This window comes from Poecilia formosa, unplaced genomic scaffold, assembly GCF_000485575.1.
Source record: "Poecilia formosa unplaced genomic scaffold, Poecilia_formosa-5.1.2 Scaffold95, whole genome shotgun sequence".
Classification (NCBI taxonomy): domain Eukaryota; kingdom Metazoa; phylum Chordata; class Actinopteri; order Cyprinodontiformes; family Poeciliidae; genus Poecilia; species Poecilia formosa.
In genome coordinates this window covers 416,984-442,180 of record NW_006800034.1, presented here as the reverse complement: position 1 = coordinate 442,180, position 25,197 = coordinate 416,984, and the positions used below count along the sequence as shown (strand labels likewise).

At 38.1% G+C, this 25,197-nt stretch overlaps 1 protein-coding gene across 6 annotated transcripts in view; it reads left to right on the top strand.

The window, feature by feature from the left end:
• vti1a (vesicle transport through interaction with t-SNAREs 1A) overlaps nucleotides 1-25,197 on the top strand; it is a 140,395-nt gene that overhangs the window by 62,129 nt on the left and 53,069 nt on the right. For 4 of the 6 annotated variants that reach the window (XM_007558252.2, XM_007558250.2, XM_016674445.1 and 1 more), the window contains one exon: nucleotides 22,421-22,491. The exons of the other annotated variants lie outside the window; for them this stretch is intronic. In XM_007558252.2, coding sequence (XP_007558314.1) covers nucleotides 22,421-22,491 — 71 coding nt within the window. The remainder of the gene's footprint in view (nucleotides 1-22,420; nucleotides 22,492-25,197) is intronic. 6 annotated transcript variants of the gene reach the window in all.

The following is a 25,197-nucleotide window of genomic DNA, read 5'->3' as shown; positions in this document are numbered from 1 at the left end:
CTCAGGCTCTGGAGTCAGCAGCAGCGGTATCTGTGGTCTGATAGATGGATCCTGTCTCCTTGTGATCTTCACTTGTCAGACAAGCGTCACACAAAGCCTAAACACAAATGAAAAACACAGGTATGGTGCACATGTCAGTTTGATAGGACCTCACGGTTGCCTCCCCATCCATCAGCAGCTAAGATGCTCATCCATCGACTTGGGATGAGGGACTAATGTGCACCTGTCAGTGTTTGGGCTATTGATGTACCTGGTTTAGCAGACTAACAGGTCGTTGTGTGTGGTTCACACTGTTACCCAGAGTTTTGTTGTCACCTAGAAACTTTTCCTGGCATTATTATTATTAGTTTTTGAATGGATGCCTATTTGTACAATGTGACCTGGAATAAAGGGTAAAGACAGGTATGCAGACCTGCAGTGCTGTACTTCTGCATTCCCCTTTAACAAATGTTTATGTATTTTGTTGGGAAAGCAGTGCATATTCTTAATTGGAGACAGACATTTGGACTATGTACTAAACCTCAGTTTATTCTGATTCCTTCAAAAGGCACACAGTTTGTTAATGTAATATAATATAATCTGCAGGACAAAGAACTCAATCATACAGCTGGAGTTAATGTAGAATGATGTCCAAAATTTTTGTCACTTGGGATAAAATTGTCAAGTCATATTACTTGTGGGTCAAAAAAATAAAATAAAAAAACCTCTGCTATGAATTTATTTTCTTCCTCAAGAATAAGCTAAGCATCCAGAATTTTTATTAACCAAATAAAGTAATTTGATTTTTTTTTTCTTTTGGTAGGGAAAGGATGTGTGAATCATTGCAGACAAAAAAGACTTTGCATGCTTGTCTAATTAAAACAAGTTTAGCTAATTCTTTCTTCTGCTAAATGATGTCCTGTTTACTATGAAATTATTACTGTTAAGTTATTAAAAAACACATGCTTTATGTTGACCTAAACATGTTCCAGATTTAAATTTGTTGGTCATAATTGTAATAATTCTGTGTGGGTGTGCTACACTAAATCAATCCAGGAGCTGCAAATTTGCCCTAGGTTGCACTTTGGACCCCAAATCTCTTAGTCCCTGAATCTGCTGATTCTAACGACGTACACCTATCACTGTAGACGAAGCCCTCCTTTACTACTAACACCACTGCAACTTTTGCCTCCCGTTGTGGCTGTGGATCCCTCCTATCACCCGACTGTCACAGGCAGACCACAAAAAGGCAGCCTTCTTGTCCAACAACACACCGCGCCCGATTTTGCTGCCAGACAGGAACAGCTGAGTCTAGACCACAACAAAAAAACGAGGCAGAAGCCACCTTTTGTTTACTACTCTCAAAAGGTGGATCACGAACTGGGCCTGGTAAAGGATTGTGACAGAGGTGATGTCTAAATTAATCATTCATGCTCTTTCACATGGGCTACAGTAACAGCTCTGAAATATTAATGGCAGCTGCAGAATAAATTTGATTCCCTTTTCTCTCTGATTATAATCCACAGGCTCGCTTACACTCACACATGTTTATTTATGCCCTGGAGATGAGGTATGGGGTCACTATCAGGAGCTTGCCTGCACACATAAAAAAAACAGACTCTCTCTTCTTCCTTCTCCTTTTTTGCCACTCGTGCTGGTGTACCACCTCATTGTTTTGGAATATGTACATATTTTTCTCATGTGGTGAGCAAGTGGGCTATACATTATACATAATGTGTTTGTACTGTCTGTGTGTAATATACGGCATGAATACTGCGTAGCCAGGAAGCAGTGTTGTTTTTGTTTTTGTTTTTTGTAATTTAATTAGATGAGGGCCTTTTTTTTTTTTGTCTGTTTTATTTGGAGAGCACAACCTGAGCTGAGAAATGCAGGCATGTGCACACCTCTTGGTCTCCACAGGTCATGCCAATCTTCAGTTGTTAAACAAGGGTTAGCAAATTATTTTTAAGTGATTCCAGTCAAAATTATGAGTTGACAGTACTGCTGAATGTTCTTTATGTCACATAGTTTTAGGAAAAGTGTAGTCTCGCTGGAAAGTCAGCAATCAAAATGACCCTTTCTGTGGACATTGTTATCTGACTCCTCTGCACAAATGCTGATGGTTGTCTGTCATAAAATGTCTTCTGGATTTTGTTTTTCTTTCGGATCCCACACATCATTTTCGTCTGAACCCAACTCACAACACCACAAACCTAAGCTTGTCGACCGGATAACTATCAGCTGTTTACGTCTCAACATGTCAGTCGGGACCGTCCTTTTCTGTCACCTCCTGCATCCGTCTTTTACTCAGTTTTGCACCTCCCACTCGTCTGTAATGACGGATACATATGGAGCCCAACAGGTTATCTCTTTAAAAAGATTATACACAACTTCAACTTTCTAACTTGTGATTGCAAAAGTACAGTTGGAGTTTTGTCACCGGAGATTCATTACACGCTGATATTTTCCTAGTGCGATAATTCTGTCCGTAAGTATTTTTTCATAACCAAATATTAAAAAAAAGACACTGACGTTTAAGTCTGAAAATATATATGCCAACTAGAACATGGCAAAAAAACTTTATATATACATTAGAAGTAAAGCTGAATATTTTTTTAATAAAAAAACATACAGGTGTGATTTCAGTCATAAGTGCAAATCCAGATGAAAATTGATCTGTTTCTGTTAAAACCTCTTTAAAAAAAGAAAAACATATTGGTAACTTACTTACCAATATAAATTAAAAATAATTAACATTTTCATCACTTCTCCCCTTATGGTAAATAGGATTTCCACTGTTTCCCTTGAACTTTGGCATCAAGGGATGCCAAAGTTCATCCCTTGATGCCAACTTTGTATACAGTAGACCCAGATGCCAACCTGGTACACCTGGTTTAGGTGTACCAGGTGTACACCTAAACTGTACACCTGGTTTAGGTGTACAGTGTACACACTGTACACCTAAACCAGTGTACAGTGTGTACAATAGCAGGGAAAGTCCATCCAACTGGCCAAATAAATGATTGAAATGCACAGTGTGAATGTAGCAAAATGTAAAAGGCTACCAGATGTTTCTAATAACAGCACTCTTCGATATTGCACAACTCCAACTTAAAAATCTGATATGATTAGGTTCAACATTAGGTTACAAATACAATATTAAAACACAAACATTTATTCCCAGTATTAATGACTTACAACTTTAGGAAAGTTAGCTGTACCTTTGCCCCTCTCACTATGGACGCTATCCATTCTATGTATAGATTTCTGTAAAATTTGGGAGGAAAGTGCTTGATTTTTACACCATAACCTCTATTAAAATGCTTTGATTAAGGATGTAGTGGTTGGTTTTTAGGAGTTTTTTGGTGGCTAGCAATCTGTGTCCTTAGATTACTAGCGGCATACCAACATGATGGCTCCACTCATGTATTTGTCATCTCTTTTTCTGGGGAAAAAGAGCTGTTACTTCAAGTTTGCTCATTTGTCTCTGTGAATAAACGCTGCCACCTCACTGCCCGTTCATATATCAAAAATACAGAAGAATATTTTCCTTCAAATATTACGCCCCAATCCCCATATGGTAATTTATTTTGTCTTGTGTGTTACCATCAATTTATCCACAATTTGAGCATGTCTTGAAAACTGCTGCAGGTGCCATGTGTAAATACAGTCGTCAACAATTGTGTGTCTACCTTCCCAAACAGTCAGGTAATTTCAAGCTAATCTGTTTTCATAAAATGTTATGACAGTGATGTGAACGTTGTGTTAAATCATGCCCTGTGGAGTTGTGCTCACTCTTGTGTTACTGCTTCTATTAAACAAATGTATAACTAAGACGTCGTTTGTCATGGAATCATTTTCTTTTTTTCTTTTTCCTCTCGGTCTCAGTTGTATTTAGCCTTGACTGGCTTTACCACAATCTGCTTGCCAGTTCAACATGACAGGGGGCCACGACGTCATGCTCTGTTTGAGGTTGAAAATATCAGTCAAGTGACTCTTTCTTTCTTTTTTTTCTGTGCAAGCAGGCATGCAGACAATTTCTCATGTCTGATGGAGTGTATTTGAGCTTTCTGTACATAAATATTGGTGCGTTGATGTGTGTATTTGTATATTTGTGTGTGTGTGATCCTAATGATGCCTTCTTCCGCTGCTTCTGTTTGGCTGTCAGCACATTGCTGGTGACTGCCGCACACATTACCCCCCCAAACTCCCCCTGCTGCCCCTTTTTCCTCTCTGAAATCTTGCTGAGATAGGTCATTTTTCAGTGTCAGGACAGACGATTCACGTTGGCACCAGATAGATCCGAGACACATTGGACTCATTACTCTGTGTTTGCAAATGTCTGCTTCATACCGACACTCTAGCTGACACATACTGAAAGCTTGAGCTGAAAATCGTTGTTTCTGTTGGTTAAATGGAGAAACACTGTTGTGTATTTTAGGTGAAATACAGATTTGAATTACCTGTTTAATTCAACACACAAATACTCATCGTTTTTTTCCTGCATATTTTATTGAACTTTCATGGATTTTTTTTAAACCTTTTTTTACAGTGTTACGTTACATTAAAGTTCCCATCCCTTTCAGCATTTTTTGTTTGGGCCTGTCCCTGTCACTGTCTTCCATCCTCTCTCATTCCCGCCTCCCATCAATTTGACAGGATGGTAAACTGTGTGGGTAGACATTTGGCAGTGTGGGGTATCTGAGGGGGTCAAGGCCTGTGCCCCAGGAGTGTGGTATTTTAATGGGGGCTATTTGTACTGACAAGCCTCCTGTGAGTGTTAAGGAGTGGCAGATTGAGAGGCTCTGACTGTATCTAATCACTGTCAGGAAAAGTAGCTGAAGAATGTGACAGACCCCGTCTCTCCTTTCAGTGTTCTCAGATAGCTTTTGTTTTGCTTGTCATTCTTAAAGGTAAATGAAAGTTCTTTTTTCTATTCCTTTTATTTTTGATTTTACTTTTTTATTTGTTTTTGATGGTAACCAGGAGTATCAACTTGCAGGGTTATTATTTTTATTTTATTTTTTTTCCCCGTTTCCTCCTCATCTTCCATACATGGTTGCACAGAGCAAGCTGGTATTTATAGTGTATGTTCAAATCTGGAAACCTTTACACCTTGTCTTTTGATGCATCTGCTTTGTAAATATGTTCACCAGCTATCATATTAAGTTCACTCTACTAGTTCTGACCCAATTTGCCTTCAGGAATGCATTGACCCATTAAAATGGCTGAAGTTTGACCAGAAAAGTAATGTGCTGTATGCAGGACATAAAAATGGTAAGAAGTTTTAATCCTTTGTGGCTTTGATCCAACATGCACTGATAGACCATATTGACATGATAGCATCGTTTCAGTGCTGCAGATTTGCCAGGTGCACATCCATAATTTACATTTTTCTTTCTACAGCATCGCAGAAGCACCTATTTGCATGAGATCTGGTGACTATGAAGATTAATGGAGCAAAGCAAACTCATTGTCATGTTAATCATCAGAATGAGACAGTGGGTGGGTACCACCAGCAACAGTGGCCTACCAAAGACAATGTGGATGCAGGAGACCAGTAATTTACCATGATTTCTGTCCCAATGTTTTCTGAACCTTCAGCATCAAGAGATTTGACACGTGCTGCTTATCTGCCAAATGAGATTTATTCCCCTAATGACTTAAATTACTTCTTCCTCTAGACCAGTGGTTCTTAACCTTTTTTGAGGTACCGAACCCACCAGTTTCATATGCGCATTCACTGAACCCTTCTGTAGTGATAAATAAAATATGATTTTTTTTACCCCCACCCCCAAATTCAAGACATAGGTGTGACCCAACTCGAGTCTAGTTGGGTCACCCCATGATCACTAAGTCTTCTTAAAAGGTAGAGTCTCTGAGAGCAGTTCTTCAAAATATAATCAGTGTTTTCAGCGAAGTTGAGCTGACTGTCCAGGAAAAACCCAAAGTATTTAAAATTTGCCACAGTTTCAACAGGTTGGCCATCGAGAGAAACTGGAAACACTTTAAGGTCTTATTTAGATCATTTAATTAGCTCTACATTCTTAAGAGAATGAAAATTTAATAATAAATAATAAAGACTTTGCGGTATTCTGATTTAGTAATGTAATTATATTAGTTGTGTTACCACCCCCATGCCACTAGAGGCAGTAGCAACCCCAAAAAGATGCGACTAAGGAGCAGATTTAGAAGCACACCGAAAGCTACAGAATTTGGTAAAAACTTTGAGCTTTGCTGAAGTAATTAAAGACACAAGTTCAAATCCATGCTGAGAGTGGAGCTCCTTCAATCAGTGCTCCTCCGCAGCACTGATTGGCCAAGCAATGTAACATGATCCTCTGCAGCAAGTGATGGCGAAGCGGGGAGTGTCATCATGACTTTACACAAGTGTGTCTTTACCTCCGTGGCAGAGGCTCCGCCGAACCCCTGAGACCGACTCACCGAACCCCTGGGGTTCGATCGAACCCAGGTTAAGAGCCACTGGTCTAGACGTTGGAAACACAAGAAATACAATTTCAAAATGAATTTTCTCCAGCTTTGTTATGTGTTTAATCCACTTTGATAAGCACCTTCATAAAGGGTGTAATAGCGAATGTTATTTGGCAACTTTTGACCGTGATCAACTGTTTCTTGTAGGCAAGCATTTATTACATTAGATTTCAGTAAAAAATATTCTTCATTGGATTATACCAAATATTTATTTTTATTTTGTCAATTAAAGATTGAGCAGTCAGCTGAAAGTCTGTACAAATTTAGATCGCTAATGGAACTTTTCAGGTTCAGCACACTTGCTGCTCTGACTATCTCTTTCCCTTCGGCGCAGGACAAGGGTGGCCAAGCTTTGCCCAGGTGCCGTCTGTGCCATTGGCGCTAAAGCAAGGAGAAACTGGCACACTTTGGGCATGGCTGCAGCCCCTTCTTCCTCAAAGGCTTGCCTCGACTCCCTTCTTTCCCCTCACAGTCCCTGCTGCTCCATAGCCCAGGGAGCTCATTAGGCCAGACTTCCTCTTCATTTAATCCATTTTTCATAGCCTAAAAAACAGTCCCTGATCTCAAAAATCCTGGCTAATTTAAGCCTGGATGTTAGGGAAAAGGAGTGAAAATATAGTTAAAAAAAGGGGCAGGCTGTGCAGCCTTTTCATATCTCTGATGTCAAAATTAAATGTTTTTATACAGTAGCAGTACAGCCAGAATGGAAAGATATAGAGAAAGCTCTAATATGAAAATGTTTTGAACAGAGTTTTAGACCCCAATAGACATTTTCCTATACCGTCCACTTTCTTGCCTCTTGTCTGTCGGTCTTGAGGGAGACTGACACAGTAACTTGGCCTAATGAAAACATTGGTAATAACATGCTCCCTATCCTTGTTCCGTTAATTATGTATCTGCAACTGGATACCAGGAGGCCCCCATTGGTTTCCTCACTTCTTTGTGAGAGTGAAGTTTCATTCGTAGCTTAGCGTCTGGTTAGGAATATGCAAAGGAAGATTTTTAAGATTCCCCTTTTATGCTTGTTCTTTTCCTGTGTAAATGAAACTTGTACGACTATAAACTCTCTCAGAAACACAATTACTCAAATTTCCAGGGTGCCTTCTTCGTATGTGAAGCATTTCGTCGCTCTTTGTCCATCTATGTTGCTAAAGTTTACACACTCGAAAGTTGTCCTGAGCTTTGTCCTTTATCTCTTCCTAGGAGGACAAAGAGTTTTTTTTTCTTCCCTCCTTCAGGAAACTGTCACAGCATTAATATACCTCCCAGGTTTAAAGTGTTGATTAGTGCCTGTCTCCTCAAGCTGACACATATTTCACCAAAGGTGTCAGATGAACATTCAGAGTAGGTATGGGGGGTGGAAGGGGAGTCGCTTGCATACGCAGCTAACTGATGTGGAGGAATTGCTAAGCAGTCTCAGCTGCCCTCTCGTTAGCCTCTGAGATGCCTGGTGACAGAGGTGACATAGTGAAAGTTGCCGTGGGTTAAGAGTGAGAGGGGGGTTGGTGCCCCAAAGGGTACCATGCCATGGCCGTGCCAGGCCAGGACCCTGTACCACCGTCTCCAGTGCATCCTCTGTCAGCATGTCCTATGCTCCGGGCCACAGCCAAGAGGGCACTGGGGGGCTGTCACGCGTCGTCCTCAATTACAATCAGGGAGCGGAGCGTGCAAAGAGTGCCCACTGTCGCTTGTGAAAGCTATTGCTAAATCATATCTTATGCAGGTGTGTAGCCTTTTGAGTCTCCATTTAAAACCTCACACTCTAGCACAAATTGGTTTTGATTAGTGTCTTCATAAGAGTTTTTCCCCCCCTTTAAACTCTGGTTGCTGTTGAAAGCTCTTCGGTTTAAGATCTTTTTCAAGAGACGAGTGTTTTTTTTTGACTGAACTTCATCTTCCTGTTCAACTCTCTGTGTTAATAGACAGAAAGCTGATTTAAAGAGGTGGATACTGTCACTACAAATTATTTCAGTGGAGTAGGAGCTTAAAAGAAAATTAGTTGTAACCCAAATGGTCTGAAAGCGGATTTAGGCATATTTAGTTTAGATATATTTTCAGTTGTCTTGCATACTTGAATTAGATTATTCTGAAATATTTAATTTTATGCTTGAAATATAGGTAGAAACAAATGTAGACTGGAATGTGGATAGTTGTTTGGCTTTTGGTTGTTAAAATTGTTTGAATTGATTTGAATTAACAGTATACACCTTACTCGTTTGTGCTGGAAACAGACTTGATGTATTTTTTAGACCTGACATTAACATACACTTCAGATAAAACCAGTTTAGAAGTAAGTGGATGAATCTGACTAACGCCTTTCACATCTGGCATTAAACTCTACTCTGATTGATCAGATCGCAGGTCCCCATTTTACATGGAATAAGCATGAAGCCACATCACAAATTGGATGTGAGCTGAGCTATCAACAGACAAAATGTCAAAGGTTCAGTGTTTTTGTATCTCAGATACTTTCAGTCAGCTGTACTTCACTTCTAACACAGCTGAGAATCATTTTACTTGTATTGTTGTAGAATTATACCAATGACAAAGTCTTTAGCTTTTGAACTCATTAGCTTAGCCGATGCAATAATGGCAGAGGTAAAAGAAGTCAAACATTTTTGCCTAGAAAGAGCTCAGCATCAGCCCGCAGTCATTATAGACAAAAGATTTGAAACCACTAAACAACACCACTTCTGGACACCCGTTGCTTCACCTTCTTTAGCCTAAGCACAGGGTACTCTATAAAAGTGAATAGACCTTTCACTAACAGAGTGGGTTCATGCTTTTTACAAGTCATTTTATACTGCATTGAACACAGCTGCTACATTCAACTCCAAAAGCAATTAAAATAAACAATATACTGGTATTCTTTTGTTAATAAAATAAATGTAGTGTTCCACAGTTGGGCTGAGTGTGGGTGGGCTACATTGTCTAATCATCAAGTAAGGATAAAGCCAAAGATAATTAATGCTCTGACAGATTTAAATTTGAAATAATCTTTTACTTTTACAAACGAGTGTATTGTAAATTGGGATCATATCAATATTTCTGAGAGGCCTGGTCACTTGAATCTGATCATCTGTGGATGGCAAAGAGCCCTTCTAGTCTCAGACTTTTGCACATCTTAACACCAAACTGTCAATTATTATCAGCAATTATAAGATGCAATTGAATTATTTAGTCCCAAGAAAGTATCATTACTTAATGAGTATTATATTAATCATTTTTAACATTCCAACTGTGGTCCAATTGTTATTTTCTGTTTGGAGAGACCTGTCTGATTTCATATCAAAACTTAACACATAGATTGAAAGAAAATAACCTGAAACCTAAATCTGTTAGAGGTGTGAATAATTGTGCACTTAATACCTAAATGTGAATTCTATTCACTTGGTATTTACTTAGTATTTAACTTTCTACAGTAAGTCAAGAAAAAAGTATTTTTTATGGCTTATAGTTCCCATTCCATTGAATATGCTAAGATTATGTAATCTGAGCTGAGCTAATCTGCAAATAACTTCTCATCTGCTTCTGAGTTTTATTTATTACTCAAAACTATTACTATTGTTATTTATACACTGGTCAGAATGGAGATGGTGTGTTTTGATGCTTTCTTTGATTGACATATTTTCACAGAAAATCTTACTTACTTAAAAAAACATATGAGTTTTATATTTATTGTGTCTTTGGTGTTGAAACCTGTCCAAGTTGTTTGTTGCTGTTCCCATCATTCATGATTATATTCACTTGCATCCCTCCTTTCTCAAATTTAACAAGGCCTCCTGGCTTAAACAATCACAGTTTTTCCGCCTTCTTATAACCAGCAACATTATAGTTAATTATTTAAACTAAATGGCATCCATGATTAATACATAACAAAAAGGCATGTAAGGTCGTGTTATTTTAGTCTTGATGGCTCCTTTAGTGGTGACTTCAGTATACTATAAAGCCCCACAGAGAGCTGCATCAGTTGTACAAACCCTCCTTTACGGGGTTGTAACATTCATATGCAGACATTAAAAAAAAAAAAAGTCAGCAAATGATTTTTGTTCATCCCCCAGAATGAGTGTGTGCTCTGTTATAGATTAAAAGAAAGCGACTTGCTTTCTAAAAAGAGAACTCAAGACAAAAGGGAGCAGCAGGAAAGGAAGGTTTGAAAAAAGGAGATGGCTACAGAGTTGACAATTGAGTTATAATATCATGTCCTTTATGAATAATTAATTTGATGGTGCCAAGGGCCCTCAGAAGGTAGATTAAATTCGTTCTGCCATGTCTTAAAACTTAGATATGCTTCATTAGTATGGGAAATGGTGGCAGGCATGTTGGGTTTTCACTTAAGCTGCTTTACTTAATTATGAGGACCACGCGACACTTGTCAGCCTCATGGTAATGCACAATTTTGGATTAAATGTATTCTTAGCTCCTTAATTGGCAAATTCAAAAATGCTATGCATTTTCTCTCCACGCCTGCTTTCCAGGTGAGCATGGCAGCTTTTATGAAGCGACGCATTATTTCACACATAGTTGTCTCAAAGTTTGATCAGATTGACTCCGAGATGACTGAAAACTACCAGAAGATATTTCATTTCAGCAAAATCAGTGTCTTTATTCAAACAATATTTCAGGAGCAAGGAGCAAAATTTAGTAGATTCAAATATTTGAGAACAGTTTGAAGTCAAATTTCTTTGAAGTGTTGTTTTATGTATTCAGCATTTTTATTACAACTGAAGGTAACACCAGACACCAGTTTTCTGGACAATATATAATACTGCTGCTTTAAGTTGATTAGAGTGTCTAGATGTCTAATTATTGAGTAATTTATGACATCCAGTTATCTGGAGTATATATACGGTGCTACAAAGAAGCTAAACCAGTATGGTTGAGTGCCCAAGTTTAACTTATTTATGGAAAAAGTATGTTATAATGTCCTGGATCTTTCATGATGAAGTGCCTGAGGACAAAAGCAAGACAAACTGATCAACTTTGATGTAATGACAAGTAATCCAGGTGACACTGTTTGTTTAGATATTTTGTTAACTGTCATATGTGAGTGACTGAATTTTGAGTCTGCAAATTAATCACAGATGAGATTGACATGCTGACATTTTATGTGAATTAACAAAGCCAGCAGACAGTATTTTTTTTTTTCTTTAACAGTGTGGATGCAGTTATTGTGATCAGAAGCACATAATGCATCCATTCTGTGTCTCATCCTACCTCGCTGTAAAAACTATTTAATTTTTTTCACATTTCAAAAATTGGCTTAAGCATATTAAAGTACAAGTTAAATGTGGTCAATTTACTCACAGTAATGACCTTCTTTGATCTTACGTGCATATGAAACTTAAATCCGTAAAAAGCATGTTGTTGATTTTTCAAATCTTTAATATATGCAAATTGAAGAGGAGTGTTATGTTTGTGGCCTACTACAGTTTCCAGGCTCATCTGTAAAAATTATTTACTGATTTAAGAAAAAAAAATTGTTCAAAATTGTCATTTTTGTCTCCTTCAGATGGCCTGCTTCTTTGATTTAAAATAATGTCTGTTGGTTACTTTTGTGAACTTTTTTTTCTTCACCGCAACATTCCTGCAGATGGTCTACTCCCCCCAGTGATCGTTTATTTTTGTCCAGGGTTATTTTATTAATTATTGATTTAATGAGGAAGAAGTTGTTTGAAGTAATAAGTCTTGAATCTGTTGGTTTGCTAAAACTATAGGTGCGCGCATTTAGAGCAGGTCCAAAATGTTTTTTGTCAAATCAAATATTCATTTTTCAATATCTGCATTAGCTGACTGGAAGCAGCCGGTGTGCAGGAAGCATCAGATGTACATCTGAACAGGAGGTGTGATCAAGCGCTGATCAAGACAGTGCAGAGCTTTCTTTCTGTTTGCTTCACTCAGTGTTCACATTAGTTTTACAGTACATTGGGGCTGGGTTGGCAAACCCAACAAAGTGCATTTAACAAGTTATTTCATTCATTTAGCAACAAAAGCTTCTTACCAGTAGGTGTTGAGAAGTGCCAAATACTCTGCATAGAGGGAGCCTCCCAACAGGCCCTGTCAAAACATGCAAATGAGCTTGACGCCATGTCCGATTTTGACAAACATAATTAAGGTGTTTCAATTCAAGACATGTTAATAAGGAAGACTGCAGGCCTCCCCTAGGTCTTTATTAATCAAAAAGCCTTAAAGCTTTGTGTGTGTGTGTGTGTGTGTGTGTGTATGTGTGGGTGTGTGTGTGTGTGTGTGTGTGTGTATGAGATATGTGTTCTCAGATTTTATTGGATAATGAATGTTGCAGAATGTTAGATCTCCTTTCGCATCTTTCGCTGAGTTTGAGGAGATAGGCAGGGAAGAGCTGCCCGAGGTGTGGTGTTGTACAGATAATTAAAAGGCAAGAAATTTGTGTTTCACACTTTGATCTGCCTGTCAAGTTTCTGATTAGAGAAGCAAATGCTTTTAATCAACAGTAATGTGATGATTAACGTTCCTAAACTGTTAAATACGAATCAGAGGAGCGTTAAGTTTTCCCTTTCTTCTTCCCCCGCCTCTTTACATCCCTCCCTCAGTCCACTGGCAAACTTTTCTCCCTCAGTATCCACTTAGGGTTGTGAAATTAGATGCTGTGTTTGATTAGGACCAAGATACAATTTGGTTTACCCCCACAGTTGCTGTAACTCTTGCTACTCTTGGCATGAGTGCCTATTCCTCCAGCTTAGATATTCACAGTTGATCCTCCAAACCCAACAATTTGTGACTGTCAATAAAAATAAGATGTTTTGTTTTCCAACAAATCTGCATAAGACAATTTTCTTTACTGTCTAGCATAAAAAGACTGATCCAAATTTCTAAAATTTTACAAACATTTAAATACATAAAAACGAGTAAATATGCACAAACATGCATATGTACATACCAATGCAGACTAGATTTGCGGTTCAGTATTCACAGCTGCAACTTCTGGATCTGTCCCTGGCCCAACACCAATAAGTTTGCTGACAGTATCTGATTTGAGCCAAACCTCTTTCTGTCCTGGTTTTCACTTGATGTAATTTCTTCCCATGTTTATCTGAGGGCTTAGCATACCAAGATGATATATGAAAGGAGAGAACACTTATATTAAATCACCTATAAATCATTGTAAGTATGTGTTTAAATGTGTTAAAGCTTCCCAATGTTCTCAAAAGACAGTTATTGTACTGATTTTTTTGTACACTGCCTTTCAAAAGTATTCATAGACCTTGTTTTTTGTTGCCTTTTCAAATTTTGTCACATTGCAGCCCCACAACTCTATGTTTTTTAATTGCAGCTTTATGTGATAGACGGACACAAAGTACATTATTGTCAGTTGAAAGGAGAAGGATACTTGGTGTAAAATATATGGTTTTTTATTAATAAATTGTAGGGGTGTGGCCAACTCTAGAGTTTTTGTTTGCAACTCTACTGAGTTAATACTTTATGAAACCCGCTTTTGCTGCAATTATGGCTGCGAGTGTTTTGAGGTTTGAGTCTACCTCTTCTGCTCATCTAGAGACCGAGATGTTTTCTCATTCTTTGCAGAATAATTCTTTGCAAGGTCAGTGAGAGTAGAAGGAGAATGTCATTGATTTTCAAGTCTTGTGATGGACTCTCAATTAGATTTTGGTGTTTTCTCTGACTGGCCCGTTGTAAAACATAAACGAGTTGGATGCTTTGGTTTGTTGTCCTGCTGGAAGGAGAACCCATCTCAAAGGTGTCCCTCCAGTATCCATTAAGTTCCATCCATCCTCCTATATATTCTGACCAGTTTCCCCATACTTGGTAAACTAAATCCACCTCAGTGCAAACACAATGTCTCATTGTAGTTATGGTGTGTTCAGGGGGATGTGCAGAGTTAGTTTTCTACCACTCAAAACATTTTGGATTTTGCCGGCATAAAGAGGTTTCTTCTGACCATGGAACCTTTTTTCACATCCTTGATATTGCATAAGTGTTGTATTAAACACTCTTAAGAAACTACATTTCAATTGTCATCCATCCATAATCTACACATTGATAAAATATTTTGTCAACTTGATGGACTCTAGCTGCCCTAAAGTTGAACTTTTCATAGCTGAAATACTGAAGTTCACAAAGGAAGGAAGAAAAGAGGGAATAAGATGCAAATAATCGTAAATTATGTTGCTTTGATATTGTCTAGGATTGAACAGTGGTCTATGAGAAGCTTTGAATGTTGTCTAACAGAGGTGCCCATCTCCAATCGCAGACAAATTTTTAGTGCGCTTTGTGTTTTGGAGAAGGTTTTTCCCTTCTCCAAAACACCTGATACAAATGAGTGGCTGAGTACCAGGAACCTCTGCAAACCTGTTTTGTGCTGTGATTGTTCTTTGACCCTCCCACAGTCTTTGTGCGATGCTCAAGAGGAACGCAGCAGATGTCACGGTCGGTTAGTGGGGAAGTGAGAGGGATGTCTTGTCAGACCGTCAGTTCCCAAAACCACATTTAAAAAAAAAAAAAAAAAAAAACTTCTAAAAGTACATGCGGGGTCAGTGTGATCCCATTGGCCCCTCATGGGGTAAACAGTTTGCACGGTCAAATGGACCCCATCTCTTACGGGTGAGGATTAAACCTCTGCACTTCCTTTCAATTCACAAATATGCACTTTGTTTCGGCCAAGCAGATGCAGCCATATTAAGAACCGTTGAGGTTTGTGGTTGTAACGTTACAAAAAGTTCAAAGCAGTTTGACTACTTGTGCAATGCACTATACACTCCTCCTGCCTCAGCTTAGATCTGATCATATTAGTGTTTTATGCTTATGAGCGGAAACACCAACATTCACAAAGCTTCTCGAGCAAAATTAAAGTCCAATTATTTTAATTGTACTTAAACTCTGATTTTATTATTTAGATTGAATAAAGTTTAATGTAGTAGTAGTAGGATTGTTTTTTCCTATTATTCATGCACTACTTACTTTTTGTATTTTACTTGCTGTGTGGCCAGCACAATTGTGTGACACAAATGTCAGCACTATGAATAATGCATTCACAAATTAGCTCATTCGGATATGAGTTTTTAATTCTACACTTCATTCATTCTTTTTTTTTTTTGTTGCAATTTTGGCCAAGTTTAATCAACACATAAAAAATCATTTTCCACTCCTTGAAATACAATTAACAAGTCAGCTCTGCTTGAGCTTCACAATTGACCAGTTGTGAGTGGCGGTGGAATGGGTGCATTTGCTGACCAGCCGCCTGTAGAAATTCCTTGTTTTTTTTTATTTTTAATTGAAGACCTCCAAACATACTTCTCCTGCCCATGCATTGTTGCATGCGGGGCAATCACTGCAGGCATCCAAGTCCATTAGTTTTCATTTGGATGGTTCAGTGAGACTGGTTGATTAAGTCCAGGCAATTTGCTTGTAGGAGCCCTCATTCTCCACTCAATCCTCCTGCCTCGCAGCCCTTTGCCACCAGTGGGGTTTTCGTTCAGGTTAATTTAATCTTGTTTGTAAGACATTTTAACACAATAGCTTGGCGGCTGTGTAGACACCTTGGCACGGCAGAGCTTGCCGTAATTTGCGCGTTGCATAACTTTGCATGTGAATACAGCTGCTGCATTTGCAATTACACATGCAGCAAGTATTTTGATACCAATTGTCACTTTAGTGAGGAAGGTAATGTAATATTTGACTGGTAATGTCAAAGTTTAAAGTGTTTGTCCACTGGGACATGTTGGTATAGTTACGTTATGCATGTAAAACAAGCATTTTATTTTTAAACCTCATCAATTTTCATTGTAGGACTGTTAAGGCGACTTCTGCTGTGGGAAATAAATGTAAATCTGGCGATCTGAGAATTTGACTTTGAGGTTGAGGTGAAGGGAAAAGAGGAGGGGGAGCTCAAATAGAAAGAAAATGTAGCTCTCAGTTCTCTCCACCCTAGTACAGCCTTAAACAAATGGTGTTATTACCAGCTGCTCTCCTTCAGGCCCGGTCATTTATACCCATTAAACTTGCGTCTTATCACCCATAAGACGCCCTTACGTCTCTCCATCCACCAATTGTCTGTAATCAGCCATTTAAAACACCAGCGGAAATTTCTTTTGTGCTTTGCTCCGGTCTGACAGACAGGCAAACGAGCTGGGAGGAGGAGGGACGGCGGGTAGGGAGAGAAGAGAAGGATATTTTCTGTGGAATGATGAATAAGCCAAGTTGAGTGGCTGACTAGCAGAGATCTGTCTTAATCAGAAGTGATTTGTCAGAACAGGAGCTCTGCGGGGTCAGGGCACAGGCGATGAATAAAACACAGCCTGGCGAAGTGAAGAAAGGCCCCAGAAATTCACCCTGACTGCCCACCACGACTCAAATGTATGCGAGGGGAAGGGCCGATGCAGGGGCTAACTTGGGATTGACTGGAATGGGCCAGCTTTAATCTACGCAGAATATTTCTTGGTCTGGGTCTTTTTAAGTGCTTAGTCTCTCGCCTTGGCTGCTCGTTAATGTCGCCATATTAACATTACTGTTTGAGTGAGCACACTGCAAGAGAGAGACTGTTAAAATAATAATAAAAAAAAATCTTTCTAGGGACAATATGCTTCTTGAGGGAATCTTCTCGAGTTTTCTCTTAACCATGCAATGGTGGTTGTCGTTATTATAAACTGTCTGTAACAGCAACTCTTGAGTCCCCAGATCTTCCTCGCCCCTTTGTGACATAATGCTTGGCGTTCCTTTATTGTGAGCTATGTCACACTGCGAATGTGCTAGCCTCATGGCCTGTGGGCTCAGCAGTACAAATACATTCCACTGTGGGTAAAACTTTGATGGGGTGATGAAAGTGTGTCACCATGCAGTTGCAGACTTGAGAAGTCCTTAAAAAAGAAGCTTTTCTGAAAGCATACAAAGACAGGTAACTTTTCTCACCTGGGAGACGTATAAGTTGGCTGCTGCACTGTTTTTTTTTTTTGTTTTTTTTGTGAGAGTTTGAAAGCGGGGAAAGGTATGGTCTAACATTTATCAGGCTTCTCCTTGCGTCCCCTCAACCATCCATCGGGATTTCATACCCAGTTTGTTGGCAATGTGTGGCTTGCGTTGAGATAGAAGTCTGTGTGGTAACCCTCACAAAGTGGTCTCAACAGCTTAATGAAAAGAAGCTTTGCTGAGCCTCGGAGAACAGCACTGTCAGGATTTGTACCCTGCTGGCTCCGGGGGACAAAAACTGCTACCCACAGACAGAGACGGGTAAAACAGATTATACCTCCAATTAAAAGTGACTTGAGAAACTTGAGTCTCTCTGTCTTTATTGTTTGCTTTCTAAGCAACATTTTAGTTTTCTGTGATTTCCTCAGAACTCGTAGAAATAATACAAATATGTTCCCACTAAGATATTAATCAAAGAATTTATTTTCGGCTAATTGATGCAAAGTCTTAAAAAAAGTGGAAGAATGTAATAAATTTGATCCCAACACTGCAAGTACAGTGTTTTGAAAAAGTATTTTCTCCCTTTTATGCTGTTTTTGTTACACCTACATGTTTCGGATCTTTTACAAATGTTAAATCAAATATAACCTGAGTAAATACAAATAAATTTTGAAATAATAAATAGTATCACAATGGCCCACTGTAGGGTTAGTGGACTCTTTGTTTTCATAGGGGTTAGGGACTACCATCGCTACCAAACAGCTAAAATCAGTTAATACTTAAGACCCTCTCTAAAAGCAGTTATAGCTGCCTATTTTAGTAGTTCAAACACCAAATCCACCTTAACATGCATTAATACGAACAGTGGAGGCCGCCTTAGCACTAATATAGATGTTAGCTCTTGGGGGTACAGAGTATCAGTATCTTGTCCACTTAATCTTTTTTGTTTGTATTTTTCATTTTGGGGTGGTGTAATTTGCACATCTGTATATTGTACTGCTGCATAACCCAGTTAGCTTAAGGTCATGACCTTGTGGCAAATTACTTTCTACTTTATGTTTGTATATTCATTTTAGCTCATCTTCATGTTTTTCCTTGAGGAAAGCTCCCCACAGCTAAACATCCCAGTTTCAGTTAAGATTAGCTTATTTAACTGAAATTAAAACGAGGAACCAAGAAAAGTGGGATCTGCCTTATGACCCACAAAATGTTGAAGAATCAGAGTAAATACATCTCAGATTTTTTGTTAGTTTTGTTATTTTTGTTTCACAATCACAGAATACATTGTTTAATTAACATCTGATATTTTTAACGATTTTTGTAGAATGGAAGGAAAACATAGATGTGCAGCTGAGATAGTGCAGCCAGAGTCTGCTTTGCGTGTGCTCTGGTCATGTTTTTAATAGGGATAATTCCCCATACAAGCATTTGTTTTGTTATTCTTTTATATTTGATTTTTTTTTTTTATTATTATTATTATTTAGAAAAAACGTATTTTCTGCTTTTACATTACAGGAAGTAGTTAAATGAAGGTGCTCTGGTGCAGATGTAAATGGAATAATGGGCTTGTTAAATGGACCTTTGGGGGGAATCTTTAACAAGAGAGTCAGAGCAAGGCCTGCGGGCCAGGGTTATTTAAATTGTTAATAGCTGCTTAAACAGGCGAGGAATGTTTTATACGCTAACGAGCAACAAGTCAGGGACATTAACAGTAAATGAATTCTCCTTGCCGAGTTGTTTTATCAACTGTATGTTTTTCATTTAGATTTTCTTTTTGTAGTATCTGTGTTAGTTTTTGTTATAAATTATGTATTTTTTTTAATTATGCTATTTTTCTGATATGAATATGTGACTTTGCAGGAGCTAAAAGCTTAACTTCATATGCTAGAACTTTAGTTGTTTTTTTTTTTTGTTTGTTTGTTTTGACCTTTGAAAATCCTTTTTTTGCATGAGGTGGCTGGTCTGCATATGTCTGATATAAGGTGTTTATGAAGATATGATGGAAATAATGATGAATAATGACGGTGTTCACAGAAAAATGAACTTATTTTGTTTATAATGGGAGAAGTGCGTGTGATATCGTCGTTTAAATATGTTGTTATGCTCAGGAATGGCTTCACATTTAGGAGGTTATTCCAATAGAATTTCAAAACAGATTCAGCAAAAGTTCATTTTTAACTAAGTTTGACAAATAGAAAGCAACCCAATAATTTGTTAAAACTTAGGATATAATCAGCTCACTCAATGAGATTAAATACAATATTTGGTTCATGGGCAAAATTTATCCTATGTTTTGAGAAAACTATGAATCTATGAATCCAGTAAAACTTTAAATCCTAAATAGTGTACTTGAATAGGGGCTATCCCTTCCAAAAAGCCTTATAGCTGCCTATTTCAATAGTTGAAACACAAAATTTATGTTACTATGTATTAATGCACACAATGGAAACCATTTTAGCACTTTCTTATTTCTTAATTATGTCCACTGTTAGGTATAATCAAACAGTTGCAAGGAAAATGAATGTCGCTCCTGGATTGGCTGCTTGGCAAAATTCCAGCCAATAGCGTGTTGAGTAACATTGTGCCTAGGAAGGTCAGAAGGAGACCACTGTATGCCTTTTTTTATTTTTTATTTTTTTCCAACTCATTTTAAAGTTAACCTAAAAAATGGAGAAAACAACCAGCGGTAAATGTAAATGGTAGCTTCATACAAATAAACCACAGTCTCTATCAAAGCTTTTCATTCTACTTTGACTTCAGTTTGCAGAACTAATACTTATTGCTGTTTTTTCACCTGAACATCCTGTAACCCAAAGTTACAAAGAGTTCCTATTACTCAATACTCTGGGTGGAAATCTTTTTCACCTGCAACCTCATCCATCTTTTGACAGAATGCAAACCTTTCCAATAATGCACTTGCTTTAAAAAATAAAAAAAAAACTCCTGCAGTGCTTGTCACACACTCATTTATTAAAAAAAGAAGCCACGCCACCGACAGAGATGGATCGATGTGGTTATTTGTCTCTTTAACAGCAGATTTCCGCTTCAACTCCCATCCTGTTTGCCCCTTGTTCTTCTCCAATCAGTACGGGGGAGGGCTTGTATTTCTATGGTTATTAATACCTGCACTCAGTCTTTTAATCTGCCCTATTTGTCACATGTGACTGTCTGACTGCACTGTTTAATCTGGGTATCCTTCAATCTGTCTTGTTCCAGATTAGAAATTAATGAAGGCAGGAAGAGACACATTTGAGTCGGTTACAGTGTTAGAGGTTGTAAAACTGAAGGGTTGAATGGGAGACGAATGTTGTTCATTTGACAGTGGTTTTTCTTTTTCTTCTTCTTCTCCCTGGTCCCTTTTCTCAGCCTCTCATTCTCTATCATCGTCTCCCTCTCTCTCTCTCTTTTCTCTTGTTTAGCTGCCAGATGTAACCCATTTTTGCTGCCCCCACCCCCAAACAGGCGCTCAGCACGTGGGCCCTTTGGTGTGCGGCACCTGTGTAGTGTAATACAGTCAGCAACTGTGTTGTTTATTCTGGATTTGTTTGGTGCACTTGAAAGCCTGTCTTTGATCCATGCAAAGATTTGTCACTTTTTTCCCCTCATTTTCCTGATTCATCCCGTCTCCCTCATTTTTAACCGCTAATGTGAAGTTGTCTGGTTACATCAATACTTGCATTTTTGTTTTTTAGTAGTTGTGGAAGAGGGCTACTTATTTCCTTTTTTTTTTTTTTTTTTGTTCATTTTATGTTTTTACTTTCTTTCTCCTTTTGTACCAACGTAAGGCTCAGAAAAATGGCACTGGCCACGGAGATAATCTGAAGTGTCTAGTTGGGGGAATGTAGGCTAATATGTTTACATCTACAACACAATAACGCAATAAGTAGAATGGAGCAGTGACTGCTGTAGTTACCGTCATATGTGATCCAGATTTTCTTCTCCATTGCAGAAAGATTTAAATGTTGCCATTTTTCTAAAGACTAAACAATCTCAGAGTCTAATTGAGGATCAGTCACAAAGGGACAAGCACATTTGGCCACAGTATGTGTAAAGAAACGAGGCTTGAAGCTGAGAGAAACTTTAAAGCTATTTTTTTCCCCAGCCTATTATCCTTTAATTTTACATCTGAAGTATAAAGTGGGGACAGAAGCATATATTGCTAAGCAGATATTAAAACATATATGAACAAGAATTGTCTTAATTTCCATCTGCAAATCAAGAACTATATGAAAATAAAACATGTGAAAGGTGATGAAAGTTGCTCACGTGATAATAGACAGCTAACATGAGCACCAAAATTATGATAGGAAAGTCTCCAGCTCAAAATTGAGTTCATAAGATGAATGTTTATGTGAAATATAAACTAAGAATCATAGTTGGAGACCCAACAATCTGGCACCCTACGCAGGGACATAAAGAGCTCTGTGAATCACCAGATCTGCTTGTACTTCTCCACAGTGATGAATGGCCCCAAAAATTACAGTTTAAAAAACAAACATTTCTATCAGCATTTGTGTGCATATAATTTCTGCTCCTTATTTACCCAGCATTATTACTCTGATGTTCATGAAATTATGACAGCACTCCCTTATTTTTTTCATAACTGAGAGGCATGAACAATAGGGTGTCAATTTTTGGGGATTCATTCAACATATTCACATTAAAAATATCTTTTTGTTTTCTTCTGAAATTCAAACTGTTTTCTGTTTAAGAGTATTGGCAGTATCAATACATTTATGATGATTGTTGTCTTTTCGAAGAGCCTCTTTTGTATCATAGAAGTATGTTTTGCATTTTCTCAACTCCCTTGTGAAATAGAGGAAATTCAAGTTGTTTTTCATACTTTAAAGGCTCTGTAATATGATCAGATCTACCCTGTAAGAGTGTAAACAAAATCTTTTCTCAGTAGTTTTCCCGCTCACCAGTAATAATACGTTACATTGTATCAAAAACTGTTGCTATTTTTTAGCCATTGCTGAACACACCGTTTTCTCATACTGCATGCCTGTTCATTTATTTTTTATTTTTTTGGTTTTGTTTGTTTTTGTTGCAGAACAAGTGGGGCAGGAGATTCTTGCCAACCTTCACACTGATCGTGAGAAGATTCAGAGAGCCAGAGAAAGGGTGAGTACCCACCTGCCACCTGCTCAAACTGGGTCCTCTCTTCCAACAAGTGCATGCAAAACCGTAAGCTGTGACAGCTGGTTAGCATCGCTGTCATATGTTTCCTTCTTCTGAGTTTGTCAAGTAAACACAAATTCTTGTGTATACTTGTGTGCCTACTGACTCAGCAGAATTGGGCTGCCAAAGCAAGTTGGATGCCTATTTATGGATATCACTGCTTTCCAGTGTTGCAGATTTTTTTTTTGTCTCAAATAACTACACACACCATGCAACATTGTATGAAGTGTGATCAGGTTGTCTGCATTCTTTCTGCAGGAATGTTGCCCTTTTTTTTTTTAGATAGGTGGGCTTCACCATGTCTTCTTCTTTTTTTTCTCCAGTCCTCTTTTACCTTTCGCCAGTCTTCTCCATTTTCATTCTCTCCATCTAACTTTTCCTCAGAGAGTCCCTTCTAATCCTTAGCTCTGCCCCCTCCTAACACGCAGCCTGCCAAACGCACAGGTAGGCAGACAGAAGAGACCAAACACAGAAAGGGGGCGCGGCCCCGTTGGCCCGCTCAACGCAGAATGCTTAAAGATCATAACATGGCAGCGGGCCTCGCACAGACGATTTCAAAGAAAATCAAACTTCTCCTTTCAAAACGCTCCATAGTGTCTACTGAGAGTACCTGCTCTCTTTCTTTTTCTCTCTCTCTCTCCTGCTCCCCTCTTCCCATGAGTCTCCTTTGCTTAAACTCTCACCACATGTACACAAATTCACACATGCACAGGCTGCTTTAAAGGAAGTTTGTAGAGCAAAAGTTAAGTTAAAAAAAAAACAATATGTAAAGAGAAATGGGTTGAAAGACTGGGTACTACTTTTTTTTTTGCACTGAATATGAGATATGTTACCACAAATTAACCTTTTTTTTTTCATACAACACGTACATTACACAAACACACAAGAATACACAGCTTCACATGTGGACTTTTGTTTTGACTTTTAAGCTTCAAATAGAAGTCGGCTAAGTATTTATTAATTTTTATTGCATGTGTTTGGCGACGACGACACATTCGCGCTTTTAGATAGATTTTTACACAGAATGCAAATGGAAAAAACCGTGAATGAAATGGTGACTGGGACTGACTAGTATATATTTCATTGAGGGAAAGTTAGTTTCACATCTGCTCAAGAGCCCCCTGGTGGCTGAAGAAAAATCCACATATAAACCGGAAAATACAATATATGAAAAAAAAACACTGAATGCTCTCTGGTATGAGGAGGCGGGCCAGATCCGGCATTGTTCAGGGGGCCGGACCAAATGACGTGGCGGGCCGGATCCGGCCCGCGGGCCGTAGTTTGGGGACCCCTGCCCTACACAGTAAAAATGCCAGTGTTGAATTAACACCCAAAAGTGTCTATATGTGTCCAAGTCAGCTGGTGTTAAATTCAAGAATACAGAGTGTCACATTAACATTACAACGGTGTTGGTGTTAAGTTAAAAATGTAAATAATTGACCCACAAGGTGCCAATATCAATCAAATCCAGTGGAAAATATTCAAAGCAATACACAGAAATGGAAAGTTTAGCTTTTCTAAAAACCCAATTCAGTATTATGGACCAATGTTAATTTAACAACAAAATGGGTGTCAATCTTTTCACACTTTCAAAAGTGTTACTTTAACACCTACTGACTTGGACACATATAGACACTTTTGGGTGTTAATTCAACATTGGCATTTTTACTGTGTATAGTGACATTTGAAATATTTTAAATGTTTTTTATGTATTCTTTGGTTCTTTTGATAATTGGATTGGAAATGTTTCACCATGAGATTATTTGAGTATGTAACCATCATCCTAGTTTATAGCAGGAAGAGTGCTGTGATATAAAGGAAAAAATGGAAAAAGGTATTTCGTTAATCTGTTTTATTAGTCCAAATTAAAGTTAGGGGTTTCAGTCTTGATGAATTAGCAGAGAACAGAGAAAATTTTAAATATTCTCTTATTTGGCATGAAGCTGACTTTTAATCCAGCTGGTCTACTGTTAGTTTCATCCAGGTTTCAATGTGTGTTTGGCATCTTTTTCTGTTTGGATCACCAGATTATCTCCAAGTATCAACTATGTGACCAAAAAGGAAGCCCTCAGAGGAAAGATCATTGGTTAGAATAATCACAAACAGTCCATCTCTGGTCTGTAGCCAACACACTACTTAAGAAGTACTGTCCGTTGTAAAACCCCAAATCAACTTCAAGGGAGCAGAGACACATTTGGGTGCTCCAACAAGGCACGATTTCAAACAAATCTCAAAACCATTTTTTTTTTAAGTTTAAAGAAAAAATAGTGGATAAAGCAGGCTGTCCTTATGATCAGGAAAGATCCTGACCTCAAGCCTGTTGGAAAATTTAAATAAAATCCCTAAAATGAGTGACTGTGCCTGAAAAAAGAATCCCTTTAAGTTGATTCTTCCATTCCTGATAAGAAGCGTGGTCAAACATCCAGCTTCACTGCAAATTTCCAAAATGACATTTAAACAGAGTAGCAAAAAATTTAATATAATAACTCAACTTTAAATCAAAGTCCTGCTTTTATAAAGTAATTAAAGTTGTTTGTGTAAGCCACCCTAATTTTCTTTTTCCAATTTATTTAAGCCTGAAAAAGTCCTAAGTTTAACCACCTAAAACATGTTATCATGCTATGATAACATCTTTTATCAAAGCAGTAA